Raw genomic sequence first — 27,185 nt, forward strand, 5'->3', positions numbered from 1 at the left:
AATGGGAACAATCGTTACTCGAAGTCACACGAATTTTCTAAGTTATATAACATATATTCATCTGTGGAATGAAAACAGTGATTCAAAAAAAATGACTTCAGTTTCTGCTGTTGTTGCGATTGTAAAATGTAGTAGGATCTATTTTTATGAATTTCAATCAATGTTTCATAAATAATATATCTAATAATATTCATATATCTTATGTGCATTATGTGAGTTTTGAATTCTCAAGTTGAACTCCTGTGTTTCAGAATATTGAAGTCAACCACCTGAGAGGAATATGGCATCGAGAAGGAAGTACTCATGATGGCGCTATATGGCGCCACTTTAATACTCCTAGTTAGTCTGGTCAGCTCGACTTCACTCGCCGACCAAACCAAATGTCCTAGTCTAGCAGCCAATCCGTCTTGCCATTGCTTCAACTTCGAAAATGGGATATTTCTCGAATGCCGGCAGCTACCGCTGAATCACTCAAGTCAGCCTTGGAAATCATTGGTGGTCCAATTCAAAGCCTCAGTGTATATGACCCAGATAAAACTCTGGTGAGTCAATAATGAAAATCACAATCTATTTCTACACGCTTCACCTGTATCTATGTATGTATGTTTGTTTGTAACTCTCAAGCTCGGGATATGTATTTGAAAGAATTATCAACATTATTGATATATCGACATTATTGCTTGATATATTTGCGGGCAGATGGCGCTGTACGTAACGTCTTTGATGTGATTCGAACTCACTTCACATGTATGTCTTTATTTGAAAAAAGTATTGTTTTTTATTAACACCCACGCCTGCTGCCCTATTTGTAGCCCTCCTTTGCGCGCCTGCTGTTTTCCTTGGATTTTTGGTAGCTGATTTTCAGGTTCCCTCTCCGGAAAAGGAAAATATCAATGGTCATTTTTCTAAACAATATACGGCTGATTGATCACAAAGTTTACATTAAATATATATAAAGAGACTGAAAAACACGCTTTTATAAAATAAGAAACTGAAAAATGGAAAATAAATATATAGTGTGTCTCACTCCTCATGGAAACACCCCCGTATCTTCCGTAATATTCAAGGTGGAACGATGAAACTCTCAGGACTGATGGAAATACTCAAAATGCACCTATCACCTGAATGGGGTTGGCCTGTAACGTGCCTTTTTTGTTACGGGTTTATGCAGTCACGATTTTTATGACAAGCATTTATCGGTTCACCACAGTGGAGACGGGGTGGGTTCAAAGTATGTTGATAGCAATATTTGGGCGCCAGGTGCCGATATAGAATGCCTGAGAATGCCAATGTATCAGATAAGTATCGAACGTTTGCAAAACAAACAAAAAACTACTGGAGGTCAAATCTCCAGAATTATTGATTACCAATTTTGAACCATTAAGATCTATTGAGATGGTCTGTTCTACCTAAATTCATTAAATTTTAACGTTACCGGAATATAATAAGAAAAGCCAAAAGTGATTGAATGTTTATACTGCCCCCCGTATATAAAAACGAGACATTATGATCTATATATCGGTTACAAGTGAATTAAGAAGCTATTAATGATAGTAGCAGATCGGTCTAGATTGGAGTCCAATCATAATACTTCCGAGGTCCATCCGGTAAATTAATGCATTAGAAATAATAATAAATGGGAACGACTATAGAGGCCATTGAAATGAATTAGGTAAAGTAACTTTCTCAATAAATTCCTTAATTTTTTTTTTCATGGTAAACTAGGTAATCCTCTCATTTTCAATATATTTTATGATAAGAACACATCGGATATCCAACTATACAATAAAGTACCACCGTTTTACCAAAGCCTGATTTTGGAAATATTACTTGAAAAGAAACACAATCATGAAATTCATGTGTACAAGCAACTATCTGTCTACCAGAAAGAAGATGTTGCTTTACACTTGGAAATTCTTTGACGAGTTTATAAATTCCCTCTTTAAAGTGATTACAATAACTATGTCTAGGCAAACCGAGAGTAATTCATCATATACGTGACCTACCTTCTTTTCAGAAGAGTTGTAATATGTTTTACCGTAAAAATGGGGTGTTCCATCGCGAGTGGCGGACAGTGTATATCACTTTGGCCAACCCCATTCAGGTGGTAGGTGCATTTTGAGTATTTCCATCAGTCCTGAGAGTTTCATCGTTCCACCTCGAATATTACGGAAGATACGGGGGTGTTTCCATAAGAAGTGAGACAAATTCGGATTTTTCAGGACTGAAAGTTTTTCAGGAAAAAAGTGTAATCATAGTAAGTTGGTAGTCCTGATCACGAATCTGAAGGAATTTTGAGCCTATTTTGCCTCCTAATATGTTTTACCATAAAAATGGGGTGTTCCATCGCGAGTGGCGGACAGTGTATATCACTTTGGCCAACCCCATTCAGGTGGTAGGTGCATTTTGAGTATTTCCATCAGTCCTGAGACTTCCATCGTTCTACCTCGAATATTACGGAAAATACGGGGGTGTTTCCATAAGAAGTGAGACAAATTCGAATTTTTCAGGACTGAAAGTTTTTCAGGAGAAAAAGGTTATCGTAGTAAGTTGGTAGTCCTGATCACGAATCTGAAGGAATTTTGAGCCTATTTTGCCCCCTAATATGTTTTACCATAAAAATGGGGTGTTCCATCGCGAGTGGCGGACAGTGTATATCACTTTGGCCAACTCCATTCAGGTGGTAGGTGCATTTTGAGCATTTACATCAGTCCTGAGACTTCCACCTTTCTACCTCGAATATTACGGAAAATACGGGGGTGTTTCCATGAGAAGTGAGACACACTGTAGATCAAAAAACTAAAAAAACACCCTTTTAAAGAACATCGAATTCAATCATATAAGCTGCTGGGCAGCTTATACAGGCAAATACCTGTTCACACTATTTAAGACTGTCAAGTAGTTTTTGATTTGTTATCAGAATTCAGAATTTGATAATCATGATACCCTTTTCTTGCACAAATTAATTTTTCTCTGTATAGTTTACTGTAATATTTACTTATTTCTTTGTAGTTGTCATCCTGCTTAGCAATTGAGATATACAAAGTTACATTATGTTTCAATTTTTGCAATTCAGGTGTCATAATATAATAATTGCCCTTTCTTGTTTTTATAGTGAATATCCTTAATGGAAAGGAAATTTCAAAATAATACAATAGTATCTCTGAGAAAACATTGTAGGTCAAGTTTGAACAGTCTAGTGCATACATTTCCGACCATTTTCCGTTGAACTAGATATCATCTACAGGATTGCTACACAATATGTATATCAGTTTGAAGGTGATTGACATTGTTTCATGATGAATTTCACTAGTTCGGACTTCCATTGTCCACTATATGAAATGATTTGAAATCCCTGAAACAACTAAAAAAGAATAATTAAAAATGAATAGTTGAAAATAACAATTATATTGAGCAAAATAAACCTGAAATGACATAATAGTGAAATAAACTACAAGTAAAAATATAACAATTGAATAAATAAAAACAAAATAAAAATAAAGGAATGAAAAAAGAAAATAAAAATATAAAGTGTAGAGATTTCATGTCACGTTAGTTCACGACGTTTCGATTGTTAGTATCTACAATCGTCTTCGGGTGATGACTGGACTGATTCCTCTGAGAGATGACTATTTATAGGTCGTTGAAATACTTTCACTTATCCCTGCTTTCCATTTTCCGCTTCACTGGTTCCGTGGGAGATGACCGTTTTGGCGGGAGTTGGCCATTTTTTCGCTTGATGATGGGTTTCCATATGTTGCGTATTTCTACGCTGGCCTGGCTGAATACGTTGTTGGACAACATGTATGCGGCTTCCTTGAATTTTCTCCTAAACCAATGTTCCTCTCTGTGCAAGATCTCAGCTTGGGACCACTCGATGTTGTATTGATGGGTCCAAACATGGTCTGCTCTTCCTGATTTGCTGGTTTCCCCTCGCTGTGTGTGCTTCTTGTGCTCGGCAATGCGAACATTTCCGCACTCACAGGGTATCCGGTAAATGCAATTCTTGGAATCGCAGTCCGCGTTTGGTGGCCTGGTTTTCGTGACGCTGCTTCGGATAGTGTTACCGGATCTGAAACAGGTTCTGATGTTGTACTTGAAATCAATTCTTTTTATCCTCTCCGATGATCCTCTGATGTAGGGAAGTGCAAGCACTAGTTGTGATGGCTTCTCTTCCTTGCGAGGCTCCTGCTGTTTTTCAGCCAAAGTCTTTCCTACCATTGCTTTGGAGTAGCCATTCCGTTGAAGATCATTTTTGATGGTGTCTAGTTTCTTCTCGAGACCTTCCTTCGTATTACAGAGGCCAAGAGTACGGCAGAAGAGTTCAGATAGAAAATTAGAGAACAGCTGAATCGAGAACCAGTTCCAACATCTAACATCAGCAATGAAGAACGTATAGCTCTGAACGGCCTACGTAGATACAACACTATCAAGATCCTACATGCAGATGAAGAAAACGCTACTGTGGTAATGGATACCGTTATCTACGAACAGAAGATCGAAGCCGTTCTCCAGAAGGGACGATACACAAAGATCGTACGGGACCCTACTGCATCAATCGAAAGGAAGTTGTACCAGATTTTGAAAAAACACCAAGTCTATTTTTCGGACAAGGAAAGATCATGGCTAACACCGCACCACAGTAAACCCCCTCACTTGTATGGACTACCCAAAATCCACAAGAAGGACGTTCCGCTTAGGCTACTCAAAACTTGTCTAGATTTTTATTTCCTCAATACAACCATTACAAGGAAAAACATCGTCTTTTGTGAAGAATTCAAAGCATTTTGTCGAACTACTAGGGTCAATTGAGGTCACACAGGAAGATCAAGTAATTAGTTTCGACGTGGAAAGCCTTTACACCAACGTTCCGGTCGAAGAAACACTCCAAATCATATAGAGAAAGTTATCCGAAGACGGGAACCTGAAAGAGAGAACGAATCTACCTATAGAAGTAATTATGGAATTACTAGGATGCTGTGTACGAAACTGTTATTTCCAACTGAAGGACGAATTCTTAACCTAAGATGAGGGACTGCCAATGGGATCGCCACTTTCACCAGTCAAAGCCAACATATATATGGAGTGGTTTGAAACTCTGGCCATTGAAGAAGCCTACAAGAAACCCCGAGTCTGGTTGAGATATGTTGACGACCCCTTCATAATATGGAACCATGGGAATACTGAACTAGACGCCTTCCTGAAACACATCAACAGCGTGGGACCTTCCATCACTTTCACAATGGAGAAGGAAATCCACAACGAATTACCATTCTTAGACATTTTGGTGAAGAGGACCGACACTAACTGGGAAACATCTGTATACCTAAAACCCACTCATACGGGACAGTATCTGAACCACGAATCCAACCAGCATCAATCGACTAAAATAAGAATCATCAAGACTCCATTAGACCGTGCTTTTGGGCTCTGTAATACGAAGGAAGGTCTCGAGAAGGAACTAGACATCATCAAAAATGATCTTCAACGGAATGGCTACTCCAAAGCGAAGGTAGAAAAGGCTTTGGCTAGAAGACAGCAGGGGCCTCCTAAGGAAGAGAAACCGTCACAACCAGTGCTTGCACTTCCCTACATCAGAGGATTATCAGAAAGGATAAGAAGGATTGGGTCCAAGTATAACATCAGGACCTGCTTCAGATCTGGGAACACTATCCGTAGCAGCCTCACGAAAACCAGGCCACCAAACGCGGACTGCGATTCCAAGAATTGCATTTACCGGATACCCTGTGAGTGCGGAAAATCCTATATTGGTGAAACTAAGAGGCCATTGAATGTTCGCATTGCCGAGCACGAGAAACACACACAACGAGGGGAAACCAGCAAATCAGGAATAGCAGACCATGTTTGGACCCATCAACACAACATCGAGTGGTCCCAAGCTGAGATCTTGCACAGAGAGGAACATTGGTTTAGGAGAAAATTCAAGGAAGCCGCATACATGTTGTCCAACAACGTATTCAGCCAGGCCAGCGTAGAAATACGCAATATATGGAAACCCATCATCAAGCGAAAAAATGGCCAACTCCCGCCAAAACGGTCATCTCCCACGGAACCAGTGAAGCGGAAAATGGAAAGCAGGGATAAGTGAAAGTGAAGACGATTGTAGATACTAACAATCGAAACGTCGTGAACTAACGTGACTTGGAATCACTACACTTTTTATTTTCATTTTCTTTTTTCATTCCTTTATTTTTATTTCGTTTTTATTCATTCAATTGTTATATTTTTACTTGTAGTTTATTTCACTATTATTTCATTTCAGGTTTATTTTGCTTAGTATAATTGTTATTTTCAGCTATTCATTTTTAATTCTTCTTTTTTAGTTATTTCAGGGATTTGAAATCATTTTATATAGTAGACAATGGAAGTCCGAACTAGTGAAATATATATCAGTGTATGAAATGGTGAAATTTCACTTACTCAGAACAATGTCATCCTCAATGTCAGACATCCGATGTTTCAGATTTCTCCTCACCACCAATTTGGACCAGATTATAGGATGAAGAACTCAATTCATTCATGAAATTACGATGTGTAGAGTTTCTATGAATGGTATCTGATCCAAATGCATATCAGTTGTTTGGAAGAAAGTGATTTTCGTATGATTCATTGTTCATATTGAAGCAGTCGTTCCGAATGTATTTTTTCTTGTAACTCAAAGTTCATATGGAAGTACTCATTTGGGAGTGCTTCTCTCCAATTTTCATCTGTATCTTCGGAAGATCTTCACATCTTTGTGAAGAGTTTATTTTGAGCTTGATACTTTCTTCCTTTCTTCGGAAGTTTCGGAAAAGTAGACAGCCAAAAATCTTTCTTTTTCCGAACGATGGAGAAGAAAAACTGATGATTTATTTTCTCAATCATGGCATTTACATTCCCCAAAAAATATCGGGGATATAAAACTTTACTTCAGGAGACTACGGCGTTTAAATACTGAAAATACTTTCATTTTGTAGGTTAGACTACCGAAAAACTTCTTTCCTGAAACATCGATCATCAAGCACTTACAAATATCTCAAAGTAATATACAGGAGCTGCACGACGACTGCTTGTTTCAGTTGAAACCACAACTCGAATCTTTCAGTTTAGTTTCGGGACGCCTGAAAGAAATCCCGCAGAAAGCTTTTAAGGGTCTGAATAAGCTGATTGCACTTGATTTGGAGGCCAACGAAATAAACGACCTGCCTAGTTACAGCTTTTACGGACTTCGTTTGATCAAGTTGAATATGAAGGGAAATGAAATACAGAAGGTGAGTTGGATAGCATTTGCTCAATTGTTTTGGGAAAGAGATCAAAGAAGGCTTGATATTTCTTATATTCGATATTTTTCTTTGCAAATCATTGGGACGCAGGTTTGTTATTTCTACTTTTCATTAGAGCTTTCATGATTCAATGTATTCAATATTGACGGAGTTTCTTAAGTATAGTTTTAATCAACACATCATCAATGAAAAGGCTATGTAGGCTAACAAATTGAGATTCACCACCTTTTGGTGTGGCTGTAGAATAAATGGAACTCGTATCACGCCACTACTGAACCCACTGGCTTAAGTTAATATACAGGGTGTAACATAGGTACGTTAAAATTTTCAATTGACGTATTCCTGAGATAATTAAAAAAAAAGTCTATATAAACTTGTGTACAAAAATGCTTCGTTTCGGAGATACGGGGTGTTAAAATTAAATTTTTTTGCTCGCTTTTTCAAAATAACTCTCGCAAATGAAAAAGTTATTCGCACAAAATTCGGTACCTGGGGTTTTTTTGACGTGGGAAATCATAATTTCGTATTAATTTTCATGTAACATCTAGAGAGCACTGCGTGCGCTGTCATTATTTATTTCAAATTCCCCTTACTTTTTTGACAATGAACTTTTGGTACTTCCCATGAAAAAACCTAATTCTCACACCTTTTCCAATTAAAAAAGTACACCTCCTCAACAATGCTGGAGGTGATTGTTTTCGAGATATTTACAATTTTCTATATCGATGCATATTACTTCATAGCCAAATTTGATTTCAATAATTTTTGTCACTCTCCGCTTGCAAATTAAGTTAATTGAATCGAGTAGACTTTCTATAGTTGGACTGAATACTACTTCGTCAGTAACTTCACAGGAATTTAATATTACCAATAGCACGAACTGCATGTGTGAACTTTTCTAAATAATTTTTTGGTAGGTGTTCTGATTGAAGTGTTTCTATCAAAAAGATTTTCAATAACAGTTGTACAAAAATAATTTTTAAAGAATTTGATTTCTAGGTAGCCATAGAAATATCAAGCTTATGACAGTTTGGTGACTTTTATAAGTAATTGATAAATGGTTATTGACGGTGTTTTAAAAAATCGCCAAAGATGAATGCAATTATTGATTATTCAAATGAAGTTCTTATGAAATTATTTATTATGCACGGACAGTGTGATCAAATCATTGCCAAAACTTGTAGAAAATTCAACCAAATGTAGGTATCCTGAATTAACACCAATGAACGAGAGAAAGTTTGTAAGATTACAAAATATTTTCCTTAACTATGGCTCCATGTTAAACGCGCCTTCAACATTACCAAAACATGTTACTTCAAATGAGGACAATACTGTTATCGTTTTGGCATATTTTTATGCATATCCAGAAGCTTCCATTCGCAGTGCAGAAAAAGATTTAGGTGTATCACATGCTTCAGTACAACGAATTTTGAAAAATCACGGAATGCATCCGTATAAATTTACCAAAGTTCAAGCTCTAAAAGCAGAAGACTTTGAACGTAGAATGCATTTTTGTGAATCCCTTTTGATTCATACACAGGAAGATCGGGAATTTTTGTCAAAAATAATTTGGAGCGACGAATCAAAATTTACGAGGGATATTATTTTCAATAGAAGAAATGAACATTTTGGGGCTGATCATAATCCTCATGTTACAAAAGAAATTGGATTTCAATAAAAATTTGACCTGAATGTTTTCTGTATTCTGAAGAACAATAAAATTAGCTTTTTTATTTATGAAGACACACCGAATGCAGAGAGATATCTCCAAATATTGAGGACGACTGTAACCGGTTTTCTTGAAAATTTGCCTTTAGAGGAATATAGGAACTCATGGTTTCAACTGGACAGAGCGCCAGCTCATTCCACCCAGGAAGTTTCCAGGAAACTTGACGAACTCTTCGACGATCGTTGGTTAAGACGTTTAGGGCCGTGGGATTGGCCACCGAGATCACCCGATTTCACGCCACTTGACTTTTTTTATGGGGTGTTTTGAAAGGAAGGGTATACAGTACTCCAGTGCCTACCAAAGAAGAATTGCGACGGCGAATAGTGCGGCGTATTGAAGATCTAGATCCCCAGGAAATTGAAAAAGCAACCACAATTCGCGTACAAAAAAACATTTTGAAGTGTTTAGAATGTAATGAACAACATTTTCAGCATTTATTGTGAAAATGTGATATTTTGTTTACAATTTTGTTATTTTCAATCATCCTATTCTGTTATTGTCTGTACTTTCACATGTTTTAGCCCACAAAATCTTACTTCTTACCTAGAAATGACTGATTTTTGGTACAGTTGTTCCCTGGAAACTTTGAGCCATAGTTAAGGAAATTATTTTGTAACCTAACAAATTTCCTCTCTTCATTGGTGTTAATTCAGGATACATTTGGTTGAATTTTTTACACGTTCTGACAATGATTTGATCACTTTGTTCATGTGTATAATAAATAATTTCATAAGAACTTCGTTTGAATAATCGATATTTGCATTCATTTTGGAAGATTATTCGAAACACCATCGATAACTCTTTGTAAATTACTTATAAATGTAACCGAACTGCTATAAGCTTGATAATTCCACTGCTACCTAAATCCAAATTCTAAGAAATAATAATGTTTCTACAAGAAGCGACTTTATTGGGAAAACTTGACGATTTAGGTATAGGGACATGATATATCATCTTGAAGCATTTTTCATCATCTTTCAATTTACCAAGTAATATACAGGGGGTTTCATTTTGAAAAATGAACTTTTGACTACTTTTATGCACAATGGAAATAATAGTAATTTTAGCACGCCCTGTATGATATGGAGTCGATTTCTTTGTGTTATTTGAATATTTCGAGTTTGTCCAAACTATTATCAAAATATCAACTTTTCATGAATTAAGAGTACTGATGTACTTAATTTCAATTAAGGCTATGTTTTGGACCATATTTAGCACAATTTATTTTTTATCTCGAAAACAGATAGAGATAGGTATAGGACATTATCAACAAAAAAGTATTAAAATACTAGAGCGATTCCAAAAATGTATTAATATACGGGGTGTCCCATTTAAAAAAAATTAAGTTGCTAGGACTTTTTGATGGAAGTGGCAACGCTGTAATGCTGAAAATATTTTAGATCGATAGAACAGGTAAGGAAATATGGGAGGTTGAATTTTCAGAAAAATCATGCTTTGCATATATATATATATATATATATATATATATATATATATATATATATATATATATATATATATAAAATCTAGAAAGGTTAATGCAGTCAAGCTGCTGGAAAATAATTCCATGAAAATCAAAAAATAAATAGATAAGTACTCTTTGATCATTCCCATATTGATTTCAATATGGGAATGATCAAACACCAATAGGTGGTTCCACTTATGTTTCGCTTGCGTTTACGCAGCTATTTTTATCAAGTACTTTCTTGGTTTTTTCTCATTTTGTCTTCAATCGAGGACCGCCTGCCCGGTACTGACGATGCCCAATAGGCTGAAACAGCTGTATACCGGTGGCTCTTAAATTGAAATCAATATGGGAATGATCAAAGAGTACTTATCTATTTATATATATATATATATATATATATATATATATATATATATATATATATATATATATATATATATATAATATATATATATATAAATTCTACAAAAACGATTTGAAGCTTTATATTTTCTATTAATTATCTGCGAGCGCTTTCGACAGTTGGTAGTACTGTCATCTTCTGGCACTCCTCAAACTGAACTGATCATCCTGTTGTCTATCTCTTCTTTGTGTTAGATCTCTAAGAATGTGTATGGCTTTGTTTAATATATTGAATGTGAGGTCTTCATTTGTACTTGTTCCTCGATAAGTGATTTATGACTGTTGAATTTATGGATGTTCAAGTTTTCCCAAATGTCCATGCGGTTTCCCTTGTTGACTTGTTTTATGAGTTTTATGTTCTCTGGTGGGGGGAAATTATGTTTGTTTTGTATGGCGTGTGTTGCAAGGTTTGATTTATATACTGTTGGATTTATGTATGCCTTTTTGTGCTCATTGTACCTTTGGATCAGTTTTTTCTTGGTTTGGTCGATATAGAATGTGTTGCAGTCCGAGCATTGTATACTGTATATCCCGTTTTGGTATTTGTCTTCTTCTTTTTCATAGTTATTTATTTTTTGTGTTATCTTCGTGTTCGGCTTGTATGTGATGTTGATGTTCAGTGGTTTGAAGATGTTTGTTAGTTTTTTGGTTTGGTGTTCTACGTACGTAAATGCTGTCCATCGTTGTATTGTTTTGTCTGTTGGGGTGGCTTGATCCTTGTTCTGTATTTTTTTTAATTCTGTTTTCTAGTTTATCTATTGTCTTTGGGTGTATCCGTTTTCGTTCGCTATTTGGTATATGATTTTCCGTTCTTTGTTTCGAGCTTTTATATTTATATATATATATATATATATTATATATATATATATATATATATATATATATATATATATATATTATATATATTATGAATATATATATATATATATATATATATATATATATATATATATATATATATATATATATATACATATGGACAGCAGCTCTAGCACTATTTCCATTCTGGTAGTACAAACTCTTCATTTCAATCCGTTCTCGAAGCGAATAAACCATTGCTGCTTCTCAAGAATTCACAAAAATAGAAACATCAATTGTAACTTCAAATGGTAGGCAAAATGTGTCGCCCTGTATACTATATTGAGGTGTTTTTTTATTTTTCCTGGAAATCATCGTTCCAAAAGTTATTCAGGGTGGCTCGTTTTCAACTCAAATAAGTTGTAGCTCCCAAACCATAAGCTTCAGACCATATGTTTTATACTTTGTTGAAATATGCTCATCATGAAGCATCTGACAATGCAGAATTATATAGGGTGATACATTTGAAAAAATTGGTGACATGCTATGCGAATGCGATAGAAGTAACATCAAATGTGAATAAATGTCAAAATGAGTCCTTCTGTATATTATGGTAGACGTGTTTCTTTTTCTGCAAATCATTGTACCAAAAGTTATTCAGGAATTAAATGGAATGAACTGTATAATAGTTTCTTAAGGCTAACGGTATTGTTGTCGATGATTAAAGATAGAGTTCCAATATACAGTGTCACACATAAAGTCCGCATCAAATGGGATTTTTTTTTGTTCATCTCTCCAAGCAACTTTTGATATCTCCATTAGGTTGTGCTTTAAAAATGATGCCAAATGACATGCATATGACCGATCAAGTGATTTTTCTTTCCTGTCCAATTTGACATTTTTTCCAAAAAATATTCAGAAAAGCAGTTATTGCTCGAAATTTCGAAAATCGTTTAGGAGAAAAGATGATTGTTTTTTATTTTTCACCCATATACCAATTTTTAGCTCTCTAGTACAAATTTAGTTTTTTTACATTTTTTCGAAAATTTGACATTTGCCGATTTCCCAAATTTGACCAAACCTCAACAAAGTTAGTGCTTTATGCCTAACTTATCTTTCCAACGCATTTTTATTACCAATTGCAATTCTAAATACAACTTATTTCGCAAAAATTTAAAACACCAGAAAAATTATGCCAAAAATGATGCAAAGTTGATACAGTTTTTAAAAACAGATAAATTATTCACTTTATTTCTACTATTTGCGAAATAGCTTGATACATAAGCATAATTAAAAAACAATATCAATGAAAAGTCACTAATTTATTCTTTACTGCACTTTTCAAACAGTTAAAATTTGATTTACTAATTACGAAAAATTACAACGAAATTAAACTAAGGGTACTGTGGAAACAATTGAACTGAACTGAAAAAGCGAAATATTTTATTGTCATATGACATTTGTTGAATAACTCAAAATAGTGTTTATCAGTTTTAGATTTAAAATAGTTTATTCGTTGTCTAGTGTGTTGTTAAAAATGCTGAATCTCCAAGAGAAAATTGAAATCGTTTTAATATGCGGCGAGAATACCGGTCACCGACAAGTAACTGATATTTTCAATGCCAGACATCCTGCAAGAAATATTCATCAGTCAAGAGTTAGTAGGATAATGGCTAAGTTTAAATCTACTGGCTCGGTTGAGAGTAATTTTAGAAAAGCACATCTGCCTTCTAGACATACTGAAGAAGTGAAATTTGAAATATGTTTGGATGTCGTAGAACGTAAAAAAACAAGTATTCAAGATATTGCAGATAGAACAGATGTTAACCAAGAAATTGTACGACGTATTTTACACGAAAATAAATTTACGCCTTATAAACCGAAATTTATCAATACATTAAAGGAAAGGGACTTCGATATGCGCTTGTATTTTTCTTTTTGGTTTCAAGGGGAAAAAGAAGAAAATTATCATTTTCCTTATCAAATTTTATGGACAGATGGAGCGACCTTCTCCTCAAATAACGTTGTGAGCTCGCAAAACTGCAGGTGGTGGGCAAAAGAAAACCCACATTTCGTAATCGAATGTCGAGATCAATATTCGTTTAAGACGAATGTATGGTGTGACATATTAAACGATCAAATTATAGGACCATACTTTTTTAGACATAATTTAAATTCTGCGGACTACCTACACTTTGTGAATACCGAAGTATCTGAAGTTTTGGATAATATGCCCCTTCAAGTAAGAAATGTTGTGTGGTATCAGTGTGATGGTTCACCTATTCATAGTACAAGGGTGGTTAAAGAGCGTCTTTTGGAAATATTTAGGGGCAAAGTAATCAGTCGCAATATGGAACACTTTTGGCCGCCTAGATCTCCTGATGTAACCCCACTAGATTTCTTCTTGTGGGGTTACTTAAAACAAAAGGTGTATAAGCAAAGACCTTTTCGAGATATAAACCATTTAGAGGCAGTTATTCGAGAATGTGTTGTAAGCACGAAACCCCGTAGTATAAAGAATGCAATTAAAGATGTTTTAAAAAGGATAATTGATTGCATTGAACGTGGTGGAAGGCACACCGAAATGTGACTTTTTATTTTGTATTTCTATTGGTATTTACATGGTTTAGGCATATGTTTCGATTTGATTTAGTGTTCTTAATTTAAATTATAACTTAATTTCAACAGATGTTTGTTAGAATTTTTTACGGTTCAGTTTTCTAGGCAACAAAATCTAAATTGATTTCTGAGGTAATTTGGTTCATTCATACCTCATAAAAGATATTTAGTAAATGTGAAATTACTTTCGTATAATTCCTTCCCTTAGTTTAATTGCGTTGTAATTTTTCGTAATTGGTAAATCAAAGTTTAACTGTTTGAAAAGTGCAGTAAAGAATAAATTATTTACTTTTCATTGATATTATTTTTTAATTATGCCTATGTATCAAGCTATTTCGCAAAAAGTAGAAATGAAGTGAAATGTTTATCTGTTTTTAAAAACTGTATCAACTTTGCATCATTTTTGGCATAATTTTATCTGGTGTTTTAAATTTTTGCGAAATAAGTTGTATTTAGAATTGCAATTGGTAATAAAAATGCGTTGGAAAGATAAGTTAGGCATGAAGCACTAACTTTGTTGAGGTTTGGCTAAATTTGAGAAATCGGCAAATGTCAAATTTTCGGAAAACTGTAAAAAACACTAAATTTGTACTAGAGAGCTAAAAATTGGTATATGGGTGAAAAATGAAAAAACAATCATCTTTTCTCTTTACCGATTTTCGAAATTTCGAGCAATAACTGCTTTTCTGAACATTTTTTGGAAAAAATATCAAATTTGACAGGGAAGAAAAATCACTTGATCGGTCATATGCATGTCATTTGGCATCATTTTTAAAGCACAACCTAATGGAGATTTCAAAAGTTGCTTGAAGAGATGAACAAAAAAAAATCCCATTTGATGCGGACTTTATGTGTGACACTGTATATTCTAAAAGTATTTCTATTATTTTGCAGATTTCTGAATACGCTTTCGCCGGTCTAGAAGATTCCTTATCAGAATTGGACATGGCAGAAAACAAACTTCAGACTTTTCCAATCAAATCGCTGCGAAGACTCGAGAGATTGCGACATTTACGACTAGCCTGGAACGAAATCCGCGCCATAGACGATGACACCTACTCCAGACTACCGTCACTTTTCTACTTAGATCTGAGTTTCAATAATTTTGAAAACCTTGAAGAACATTCCTTCAGAGTCAGTCCCGCCATCCGCACCCTGTCCTTGTACTATAACGTCATCGAAAATATCCACCGTGACAGTTTCGCCATGTTGTTTGAATTGCAGTCGTTGGACTTGAGCCACAATAAAATTGTTTATTTGCACCCGTCGTCTTTTCAGAAAAACAGAAAATTCGCTCTATCGACCTGAGCCATAACCACATCCACTACATCAGCGGGCTGTTCGTCCACTTACCGGATTTGAGGGAGTTGTTCCTCTCTGAGAACAATATTCTCGAGATTCCTTCAGATGCCTTCACGGAGTCAACGAATTTGTCAGTGATTTACCTCCAGCAAAACGCTATTCGAAGTATCGATACCGAAGCTTTGACTACTTTGATTAATTTATCACAGCTACATTTGAGTTCTAACTTCTTACCGCATATCCCCCATCGCTTGTTCCAACACAACTCTAATTTGACATCGCTCAGTCTCGACAGTAATTGGTTGTCGGAGTTGGAACCCACCACCTTCGACAAGTCCCTCAACTTACGTGAGATAAGACTCCACAACAACAAACTCCAATCCGTACACCGAGGAGTGTTTGAACCCTGCCGTCGCTGCTGGAACTGCATTTACAAAACAATGAAATTGTCTCGATCGAATCTGGAGCATTCCGCACCCTGCAGAGTCTTCAACACGTGAATCTACAAGGGAATATAATCACGGAACTGGGCGATGTGTTCATGCACGACTCCCCTTCTCTTGTTTCAATACAACTGGACTCGAACCGTATAACTTCTCTCCACAACGACTCGCTAGTGGGCCAATCCAGTGTTCAAATAATATGGTTGGGGCACAACCGCATCAAGAGTATAGACCGTGCCATTTTCCGCGATCTAATGATGATACAAAGGGTTTATTTAACGAATAACAGCATTTCCCACATCGAGGAAAAGTCGTTCGAACCAATGCAAGCATTGAAGTTTCTAGATCTCAGTATGAATCGGTTGTCCCAAATAACTGTAACAAGTTTTGCCGAGCTGCACGAGCTAGAGGAGTTGTACTTGTCACGTAATTCACTGAGCAAAATTGAACCAAAAGCGATGACGAACCTCAAGAAACTGAGAATCCTCGACTTATCGCACAACCCTCTGGCGGTGCTTCATAACGATATCCTACAAGAGGGTTTACCTATAAGGACACTCAATCTTTTGAATTGTTCAATATCAACTATAGAACCGGGTACCTTCAGGAGACTCAATAATCTTAATGAGCTCAATTTGTCTGGCAACAAACTAACTTCTGCTGACTTGGAACATCTGGATATACCAGGATTGCGAGTGTTGAAGCTGTCTAATAATAATTTCAGTGATTTACACAGCTCCGTTCTCAACGATTTACCCTCACTGCAAATTATCTCCTTGAACGAGTGTGGAATACGAAAAGTTCCGGAGAATATATTTTTTGAGAACAAGAATTTATTGAAAATAGACTTGAGTGGTAATTATATCGAAGAACTAGGGTACAACATGTTTTTGAGTTTGAACGTTTTGAAGGAATTGAAGCTAAGTGGTAATTTGTTCAAAACCATTCCCTACACTGCCTTTCTCAACATATCTACTATGGAAACTTTATCCATCGCTTTTAATAGCGTGACTCACATTGACGTTGCTCGTCTGAATGGTCTACCGAATCTCAAGGAAATCGATTTCAGTAATAATATGATATCTTCTCTGACTGGATTTGCTTCGGCTAACTTGGTCCACTTGCTCGCCGTAGATTTAAGCAGTAACAGTTTAGCGGCACTGCCTGCTAATTTTTTTCACCATTCCACACTGCTGCGTAGAGTAGATCTATCGTATAATCGTTTCAAACAAATCCCGAATTCTGCGTTGGCAGAGAATACTCTCCCCGGACTGAGATGGTTGAATCTAACGGGGAATCCACTCGTGCGGATACACGATACAGCCGTAGCTCATAAATATCCCTCTTTGGAAGAAGTTCATATAAGCTCAACAAATTTAAGTATCGTAACCAGTAAGGACTTCGAAACATTCCCTGCTCTTCTCCACATACAACTCGGGCGAAATCGCATTTCCAGGGTGTCTCCGGGGGCGTTCGGCAATTTACCCCACTTGCAAACCCTCGACTTGGGAGTGAACGAGTTGGAACTGATGCCGCAAGAAAGATTGAAGGGCTTGACACACTTGCGACTGCTGAATCTCACTCACAACAAATTGAGAGAATTGGAAGAATTCTCGACCGACCTGAAATTACTTCAGATACTTGACATTTCATTTAATCAAATAGCTCGCATCAGCAAGACCACATTCCTACATCTGGAGAACTTGGCAGAGCTGTACCTTTACGGGAATTGGATATCGGCGGTGTCTGGGGACGCCTTCAAGCCTTTGAAAAAACTCAGAACGCTCGACTTGAGTAAAAATTACTTGGAAAACATTCCTTTGAATGCCTTCCGGCCACTGGAAACGCAAATACGCGATCTCCGAACTGAAGGTAAGCAATTTGTTCAGATCAAAATATTTTCAAAACGGTTTTATTGAGAGAAAAGATAATAATGATGTAGATGATATACTAAAACTTAAAATATAATTCGGAAGGTCCTAGGTAGCAGTAATCACACCACTCTCCTCAGCAGTCTACGGTATTGAATAGAAAAAAAAATAATGAAATCTCTGGACGTAGCGTAACCTGGGTATACTGTGTGACATAGACTTATGATACACCCACTTTTTCTCCTTTATTTCTCTAGCGATATTTATGAACTTCGGAACATTGAATATGCTCACTAGACAGCACTTTTTTGAATATTTGTAAAACAAATTCAACTTCCGGCTTTTCCGGAAATGACAACAACTTTTGATTTTCAAATGGGACATCCTATACAGGGTGTTCCTTAAACACATGCAAATATTTAAGGAGGTAATTCTTAGACCCATTTCAAGGAAAAAACGTCCTATGGACGTATGTCCTAAACGCCTTAACTTTTGAGATACAGGGTGGCAAAGTTTTCAAAAATAATGAGTTTTTTAATAATAACTGAGATAATTTTGTTGACATCTTTGGCATATTTGTTACATATGTTCCATGCCTCAAGGCGCATTCCCTGATGTACAATTTTCTTAATTTTCTCTGCCAGTGGCGTACGTACGAGTTCTGAAATGTATATTTTTGGCGAAAAAATTACTACGCCACTGCTTTATCTTGAATTAAAAATTATTTTTAAAATCTCCATACATTTTTGAGCACATTTGATTTGTTGGGTTTTCTTTGTCCGACGCATGGTTTTCGCTCAAAAAATTAAAAATCGCTTTACATAAGGATAAATTCCTTAAAAATCTGATGCGGTATCGTGCATCGACTGAAAGCAAACTAAGAGATCAGATTTGTTGCAAAATAATTGAGGATCTAAAAGGTATTTGTTTGTTGTTAGATGCACTGTTCTCAATTAAAATTACGTCATAACGCAGCATCGCTTAATAATTTTTGAAAACATAAATTTAGTTATCCTGGAATAACTGACGTGTAGCAGAATGTATTTACTGCACCTCTTGGAAATATGGAGTTTGTCGATATGTGATTTCTTTTAAAGATTAAAAGCAGAAAAAACAGCGTACCCACCATAGCAATAAAAAACGAATTCTCTGTATGTACAAACGTCAGTAGCTAATATTGATGTTGGTTTAAAGTAAGGTGTTGGTGTTAAAAACTGTCACAGCGCGTTTTGATTGATTTTGAAGTGTTATTGAAGTTATTTTGGTAGTCCGCTGTTCTGAATATCAGTAAATATGGTAAATTATACGAATGCGGAAATGGCGCAAATGCATTACGTATATGGCCTTGCCGATGGTAATGCAACAGAAGCCAGGCGCATTTATCAGGAAAGATATCCTAATCGTGCCTTACCAGATAGCCGAACCTTCAAATATTCATCGTCGACTTGGGGAAACAAAGAAGATCGCTAGAACTCTGGATATTTGTCATCAAATTGTTTGGCGTATTTTGGTTGATTTTTTGTTATACCCATACCATATTTCAAGAGTGCAGGCATTGCTCCCCAGAGATTTTCCACAGCGTGTGAACTTCAGTCAGTGGTATCTACAAAGTATTGCACTAAATCCGCAGTTTGAGACACAAATTTTGTTCACAGACGAAGCAAATTTTTCTCGGAATGCCATTCAAAATTTCCATAACAATCATGTGTGGGCTGAAGAAAATCCCCATGCAATAACCGAAACCCATTTCCAACACCAATTTTCGGTTAATGTATGGGCAGGAATTATAGGTGATCATCTAATAGGCCCATTTTTTCTACCAGGACGCCTTGATGGTCGTTCTTATTTACACTTTCTCGAAGAAGACTTACCTGGGTTATTGGAAGATGTGCCACTTGCGTTAAGGAATCGAATATGGTACATGCACGATGGCGCCCCTGCTCATTTCAGTGTAATTGTCCGAATCCATTTAAATACAGTTTATCCTAATCGTTGGATAGGTCGCGGAGGACCTCAGCAATGGTCAGCAAGATCCCCCGATCTCAACTGTTTAGACTTTTTTTATGGGGTCACCTTAAAACTCTTGTGTATAAAACTCCCGTTAATACTTTAGAAGATTTAAGAGAGCGAATAGTTGCCTCGTGTGAAACTATACGAAATACGCCGGGAATATTTGAACGGGTGCGTAATTCCATGCGTAGAAGGGCGGAAGCATGCATACTAAGTGCAGGTGGCCACTTCCAACAATTTTTATAATCAGTTTTGGTATTATTAATAATTAACAAATTTGTGCTATTCGTTTAGACCTATTGTCACAAAATAAAATAAAACTCGTTTTTATGTTTTATGTTTTCAAATATTAATGCGTTATGAAGCAATTTTCAGATTCTCATTCATTTCATAATTGATCTAATTTCTTAATTTGCTTTCTGTCGATTTTTATTTTTTTGAGTGAAAATCATGCATCAGACAGAGAAATACCAAAAGGTCAAATTTTCTCAAAAATGAATGAGGATTTTAAAAATGATTTCATTTTGAAAAGAAAGCATTGGCGTAGTACTTTTTCCCCAAAAATATACAATGCGAAACCCGTAGGGATGCCACTGTTTGAAAAAATACAAATTTGTGTACATCAGAAAATGCGCCTTGAGGCATGGAACATATGTACCAAATATGCCAAAGATGTCTACAAAATTATCTCAGTTATTATTAAAAAACTGATTATTTTTGAAAACTTTGCCACCCTGTATCTCAAAAGTTTAGGCGTTTAGGACATACGTCCATAAGACGTTTTTTCCTTGAAATGAGTCTAAGAATTACCTCCTTAAATATTAGCATGTGTTTAAGGAACACCCTGTATATTATCGCAAAAACGGTTAGGGAAGATTATGAGGAATCCAACGATTTCAAGTGTGATGGTGTTATCTCTAATGACTACGGAGATTTCGCCATTTATTTTATACAAAAGCTCAATGAGTAGGACAGAGAAACTTTTTTTGGAGGGTCCATCCAACTATCTGTCTCACACTCATTGAGAGTATGGATAGAATATATGGCGATATCTCCGTAGTCATTAGAGATAACACCATCGAACCTGGTATCGTTGGATGCCTCATGATCTTCCCTAATCGTTCTTGTGATAATATATAGGATGTCCTATTTGAAAATCAAAAGTTGTTGTCATTTCCGGAAAAGCCGGAAGTTGAATTTGTTTTACAAATATTTCAAAAGGTGCCGTCTAGTGAGCATATTCAATGTTCCAAGTTTCAGGAATATCGCTAGAGAAATAAAGTAGAAAAAGTGGGTGTACCATAACTCTGTGTCACACGGTATACAAATACTACGCCTAACAAATTCATTATTTTTTCATCTGATCAATACCGTAGATTTGCTGAGGATAATGGTGTGATGACTGCAATCTAGAACCTTCCGAATTATTTCTTAGTTTTTAGTAAATTATCTACATAATTATTATCTTTTTTTTTCTCAATAAAACTGTTCAACATTTTTTTTACTCATTTTAATTTCGAATTTTCAGTTCCTGGTTTTGTTACTCAATGCTTCATCATCTTGAATTCACTTCTTTTTCAAAGTGTAATACTACTGGTCAAGTTCTGTCACCATATTGAAGTATCTAGTTGCGAAAAAATATGTAGTACGTAATTTTGTAGCTGTGGCCATCTTTTTAGAGAATCGTCCAAGTCTGACAACAACTATGTAGAGGATTGTCTCATTTTGGACTCCCACAGCAGAGATATTGTTAATATTGATCATATTGGTATAGATGGTGATTTTTATATTTTTTTCAGATTTTTGCATGTCAACGTTCAAGGCTTCATAAACAATTCAAATCAAAGAAGTGATGGTTAATTATCACAATGTTGACATTTTGTGTTTGTCTGAGCACTGGATCACAAAAGACAATTTCAGTAAAGAATATTTCACTAACTATATAGTAAATTGATGGATGAAGCCGTTACTACGTGGTAGGAAATCATAATGAAGAAAAGAGAAAACATAGAAAGTTTCATTGAACGAGAAACATATGTTCAGAAAATTGAGTCAGTCATTCGAGATGAGAACCTTACTGTCATCAAGAAAGACCCAACGAAAAATAGTCAAAATGAACTGAAAAATTTCCTCTCAGATACTAAAATCATTTTTACGGAATCAGAGAAACGGAGAATCACCAACATGAACCCCTCTTGCCCTAAACTGTATGGCCTGATGAAAACACATAAAGAGGATAACCCCATAAGACCGGTAGTTTCCTATATAAATAGCCCGGTAAGAGAACTAGGAATACGTCTTAACAAGTTGTTCAAAAATATTACCAATTTCGTCCCACCTCACAACATTAAAAATTTACTGACTTTAGTAAGAAACATAAGGAACCAAACCACGCCACATAATTCAATTTTAGTTTCATTCGATGTAAAGAGTATGTTCTCCAACATACCGTTCAACGAGTGTGAGTCCCTCATTTTAGAAATATTAGATCAAGCCAAAGTGGACTATATCACTTCCTTTGAAGTTTCAACAGCTTTCAATGTGTGCCTGAATCAGAGCTACCTACAGTTCAACAACAAATTCCATAAACAGGATTCAGGTTTACCAATGGGCTCACCCCTCAGTCCACTTTTAGCAGACATATTTATAAACAACTTGGAGACCACTATAGTAAACTCCGACCTGGGTGAAAAACATATTTATTTTTGGTACAGATATGTAGACGATATTCTTGCCTGTTTCAGAGGTACTACACGATAGCTGAACCAATTCATGACAATCATGATCAATATCAATAGCAACATTCAGTTCACACTCGAAACAGAGATAGAGAAACAGATACATTTCTTAGACCTGGTCATTACACACAATCAGAATAAATTCGAGTTTAATGTTTTCAGAAAACCTAGCTATACAGACATCACCATCCCAAACGATTCTTTCCATCCAGACAGTCATAAATTAGCAGCCTACAATTCAATATTGCACAGAGCATTCTCACTGCCTTTGTCTGCAGACAATCTAGCTGGGGAAATTGATACAATTACACAGATAGGTCATAATGATGGTTTCAACGCAGATACTATCCAGAAGTTAGTCAGGAAACAAAGCCGGAAATTCACTCACAGATCAATATATCCTCAGGTCAAACAACCAGATATCAAGAAATGGGTAACGCTAACATATTTTGGAAAAAGAATAGAAATAATCGCAGGTTTCTTCAGAAAAAACAATGTGGAAATAGCATTCAGGCCACATGCCAGGTTATCTCATTTTCTTTTCAATGCCAAAGATAAGGTCGACAAGTTGGAAAAATCTGGAGTTTATAAGCTTAAGTGTCCGGAATGTAATAGTGTTTAGATAGATAGATAGATAGATAGATCTTTATTTAAAAATAGATAACCCTAATATACATATATATATATCCCAATTAAATCAACGTTGTATATATACAACATTAGACAAACACAAAAAAAGAAATACAATGCAACAATAATATACGAAAATCACAATTTTAAAAATCTGTTTTAAAATCTGTTTTTCCGTTAATCAGCTGCCACCCCCATACTTACGACAACTCTCAGAAGTTGAGAAACTTGTGCGAGCTAAGGACTAACGAGGTCTTACCTTTTAACGTGTGATTCCTAACACAGTTAGGTTAGGTTAGGTATTATATCTATTTCATCTTAATAAGTTCTTTCAATTGTTTTTTAAACAAATTCAACGATTATGATGTTTTAATGAAGTCTGGTAGTTTATTAAATTCTTGGAAACCTTTGAAAAATAAAGAGTTCATAGTACTGCGATAAGCAGTGCTGCTAATGTGAATGTCATTTTCACCCCGAGTGTTATAAGTGTGAATGTCTCTATTCAATTATCATAAATGTATGAAAGTAAACAGGAGCCAGGTTATTCAATATTTTATATACAAAAATCATTGTGAAATAATACATTCTTTTTTCGACTGAGAACCAATTAAGCGTTGCTAACATAGATCTTATGGGGGTGAGACGATTAGTTCTCAGAATTATTCTCATGCCACGATTTTGAAGTTTTTGTAGCATATTCAGCTTAGTAAGATCAAACAAAACAGGGCTGATGAGCAATGATCAAAATGCGGCTGAATAATTGAATTATATACCGTGATTTTTGTTTCGGTTGATAATTCCTGGGCTATACGAGAGAAAAAATAAAGTTTTTCTGAAATGTTTTTATGAATATAATTGAAATGGGTATTGAAGTTCAGAAAGTTATCCAACTGGAAGCCCAAATACTTGATATTAGATACAATTTCAATTTGTTCATTATTGATGTTTAGGTTAAGGCTATTAATATTAATGGTATCATATCTGTATTTACTTGTGAATATCATAGCCTGACTTTTAGACACATTCAATTTCAATTTATTCAAACTCAAATACTTGCTAATTGATTGTAAAACATTATCCATTTTTTGAATAGCCGTATCTAGGCAGACGTCACTACAAGCAATTAAGGTATCATCAGCAAAGAGGTTAATGAATTCGCATTCCACAAAGAGGTTAATATCATTAATGTATAATAGAAACAATAATGGGCCCAAAACACTTCCCTGTGGAATGCCAACATCATTATCTAACTCAGACGAAACTTCAGACTTGAAACGTACCCTTTGGCTACGTTGCTGGAGGTAGTTATTTAGCCATTGTTATACCTTGCCCCTCATCCCATATTGCTTGAGTTTAACCAACAATATTTTACGATCAATAGTTTCGAATGCTCTCTTCAGATCAAGGAACACAGTAATTACATATTTCTCATTATCCAATTGAGTTTTTATATGGCATAAAGTTAATTGTAACGCGGACTCGCATAAAAACTGTTTTCGAAATCCTGACTGATTATTCATTAAAATACAATTTGACTCAACATGATTTATGTAAGACAATGCGGACTAAATTTCCAAAAACGGTATGCTGAACATGAAAGGTCCTTCAGACTATGAAAAAATGATTTGACGTTTTCAAACCATTCGTTGGCAACCACAAGTTTCCGAATCTAAACGATACGGAAATTCTGCACTATGCAAGGAAGGGTTGCAAACCCAATTATTCAGGATCCTTGGAAATTTACAAGCATGAAAATTGCGGGCGCAACCTGTTAAATAATCAAATCGATTTAATTTACTCTCCGGTTTTTAAATTGGCACATCCGCATTATGAACTGTAAATTCAGGTACTCAATCAAGTACCTGAATGGTATATATTGGCGAATGTAATGAATCATTGTTAGTTTTGTTGTATTAGTTTGAGAATGTCCATATATGACGAAACTGCAGTAACGTTGATTACAATTATAAGTGGTAAAAAACATAGACATTTTCATTTCTCTTTTCATTATTATTATTATTATCCTCCTAGTCAATCCCTGTCATTTGATTCGCATATCGAGGTGGTTGTGTAACAATATGTAATCCGCCATTTTATAGCTGCGGTTATTTTTAATTCAGAATGATTCAGAATTTATTAAATTGTATTGTCTTCAAAACTAAATTTAGTTACCAAATTTCAGATCAATATGTCATCAGGAAGTTCAATTGCTAAATTTTTACCCACACAAATAAACAGGACGAGCTGAATAAAACCCTTTGTTTATTTGAAATCAATAAAACCAACTATCCAACGACATAATTTCCTGAAAGTCATCATTTCTCCTTCCAGAAAACCCACTATCCTGCAGCTGCGATTCGCAGGAATTATGGGAATGGCTACGTGATCATCAGAAACTGGTTGAAAGGGCCAACACTGTTGAGTTACGTTGCGAACACCCTCCCGAACTTAGGGGTAGAGTGTTTCTCGATCTCGATCCCGAACAATTTTGTGATGAACCGATGGTCATTAAACTTGGAATTCAAGATATACAGCCCTTCTCAGTGCTTGTGTCGTGGCAGAGTAGAAACCACTCAGGATTGAATGGATACCAAGTAGCATATTATTCGATGGACAGAGTGGATGAAATGGAGGTGAGTTTTTGCGTCAGAAACGTTACACAATAGTTGTTTTATCGACCTTTTTTGGGTAATTGGTACCTTCCACAATTTATAACAAAATATAAAAATTATAATGGAGAACTTTATACAAGGGTAGAAGGGCAAACTTTTAAGTTTACCCCGATAAGTTACTGCGTAAAAAATCAAAGTATTTTCCACAAAGAAAAATCTTCTATTTATCAGTAACTTGTCGTATTTAACAATTTTTCCTATCAAAAAAATTATTAAGAAATAACACTTTTACGTTTCGGAGGCCAAAATCTGCCTCCGTCTTCAGAAATGGATAAAAAATAAAAATTCGAATATATACGCAGTTATCCCTTTTTGATAGCTTATTTCTTTACTTCTTCGACAGATGTCATTGAAGTTTTGAAATATGAAATTATGTCAATGTTGTTGATTGACAACTGAAACATTCGATGTAATACAAGGTACTCTCCGATATCAGTTTGTTGCCATTTCGCCACTATCCAAAGTTTTCTTCAAGATGGGTAGCCAAGTACGGTCTATTTCTAAGGAGCTATTCGAGATACAGTTCTCTCCAGACATGAGAATATACGCTGATTCTTTTAGCTTACGTCTCTTAGAATGAGCCTCATTGGTAATCTTTCTTGTCCTATTCCATTCCACCCGATGTTCACCGTCTGATTTTAAAATGTGTTCTGATAATTTTTATCCTGTCAATTGTCTATTTTTTATATAATCTCGATGTTCATTCTCACGCACTTTCAATGGTCTTGAGGTTTCACCAATGTAACTTTTACTACAAGAACAAGGTATTTTATAAATACAATTTTTTGTTTTTTCTTCAGTGTTGTTGGGTTTTGTATGTGTGAGTATAGATCTCAGTGTATTTTTTGTTTTGAAAGTAGTTCTAACATCATATCTATTTCCAATTCGTCTTATTTTTTCAGATAGTTTTGGAATGTAAGGTATAACGTTAGTTGTAAAAGGTGTCGTTGACAGGATCAAAATTATCAGAACACATTTTAAAATCAGACGGTGAACATCCAGTGGAATGGAATAGGACAAGAAAGATTACCAATGAGCCTCATTCTAAGAGACGTAAGCTAAAAGAATCAGCGTATATTCTCTATCTGGAGAGAATTGTATCTCTAATAGCTCCTTAGAAATAGACCGTACTTGGCTACCCATCTTGAAGAAAACTTTGGATAGTGGCGAAATGACAGTTGTCAATCAACAACATTGACAAAATTTCATATTTCAAAACT

At 35.5% G+C, this 27,185-nt stretch overlaps 1 protein-coding gene across 1 annotated transcript in view; it reads left to right on the forward strand.

The window, feature by feature from the left end:
• The first annotated feature begins 296 nt into the window (after positions 1-296).
• The window catches only part of LOC111515269 (uncharacterized), a 31,145-nt gene continuing 4,256 nt past the window's right edge, over positions 297-27,185 (forward strand). Inside the window, 6 exon segments of the mRNA XM_023171495.2 lie at positions 297-542; positions 6,978-7,271; positions 15,194-15,581; positions 15,584-16,006; positions 16,009-17,916; positions 25,625-25,926. Coding sequence (XP_023027263.2) covers positions 447-542; positions 6,978-7,271; positions 15,194-15,581; positions 15,584-16,006; positions 16,009-17,916; positions 25,625-25,926 — 3,411 coding nt within the window. The 5' untranslated portion in view covers positions 297-446.

The sequence above is a fragment of the Leptinotarsa decemlineata genome, unplaced genomic scaffold (genome assembly GCF_025532065.1).
Source record: "Leptinotarsa decemlineata unplaced genomic scaffold, Ldec_3_MD MMD2_P_RNA_scaffold_14, whole genome shotgun sequence".
NCBI classification, from domain to species: Eukaryota; Metazoa; Arthropoda; class Insecta; order Coleoptera; family Chrysomelidae; genus Leptinotarsa; species Leptinotarsa decemlineata.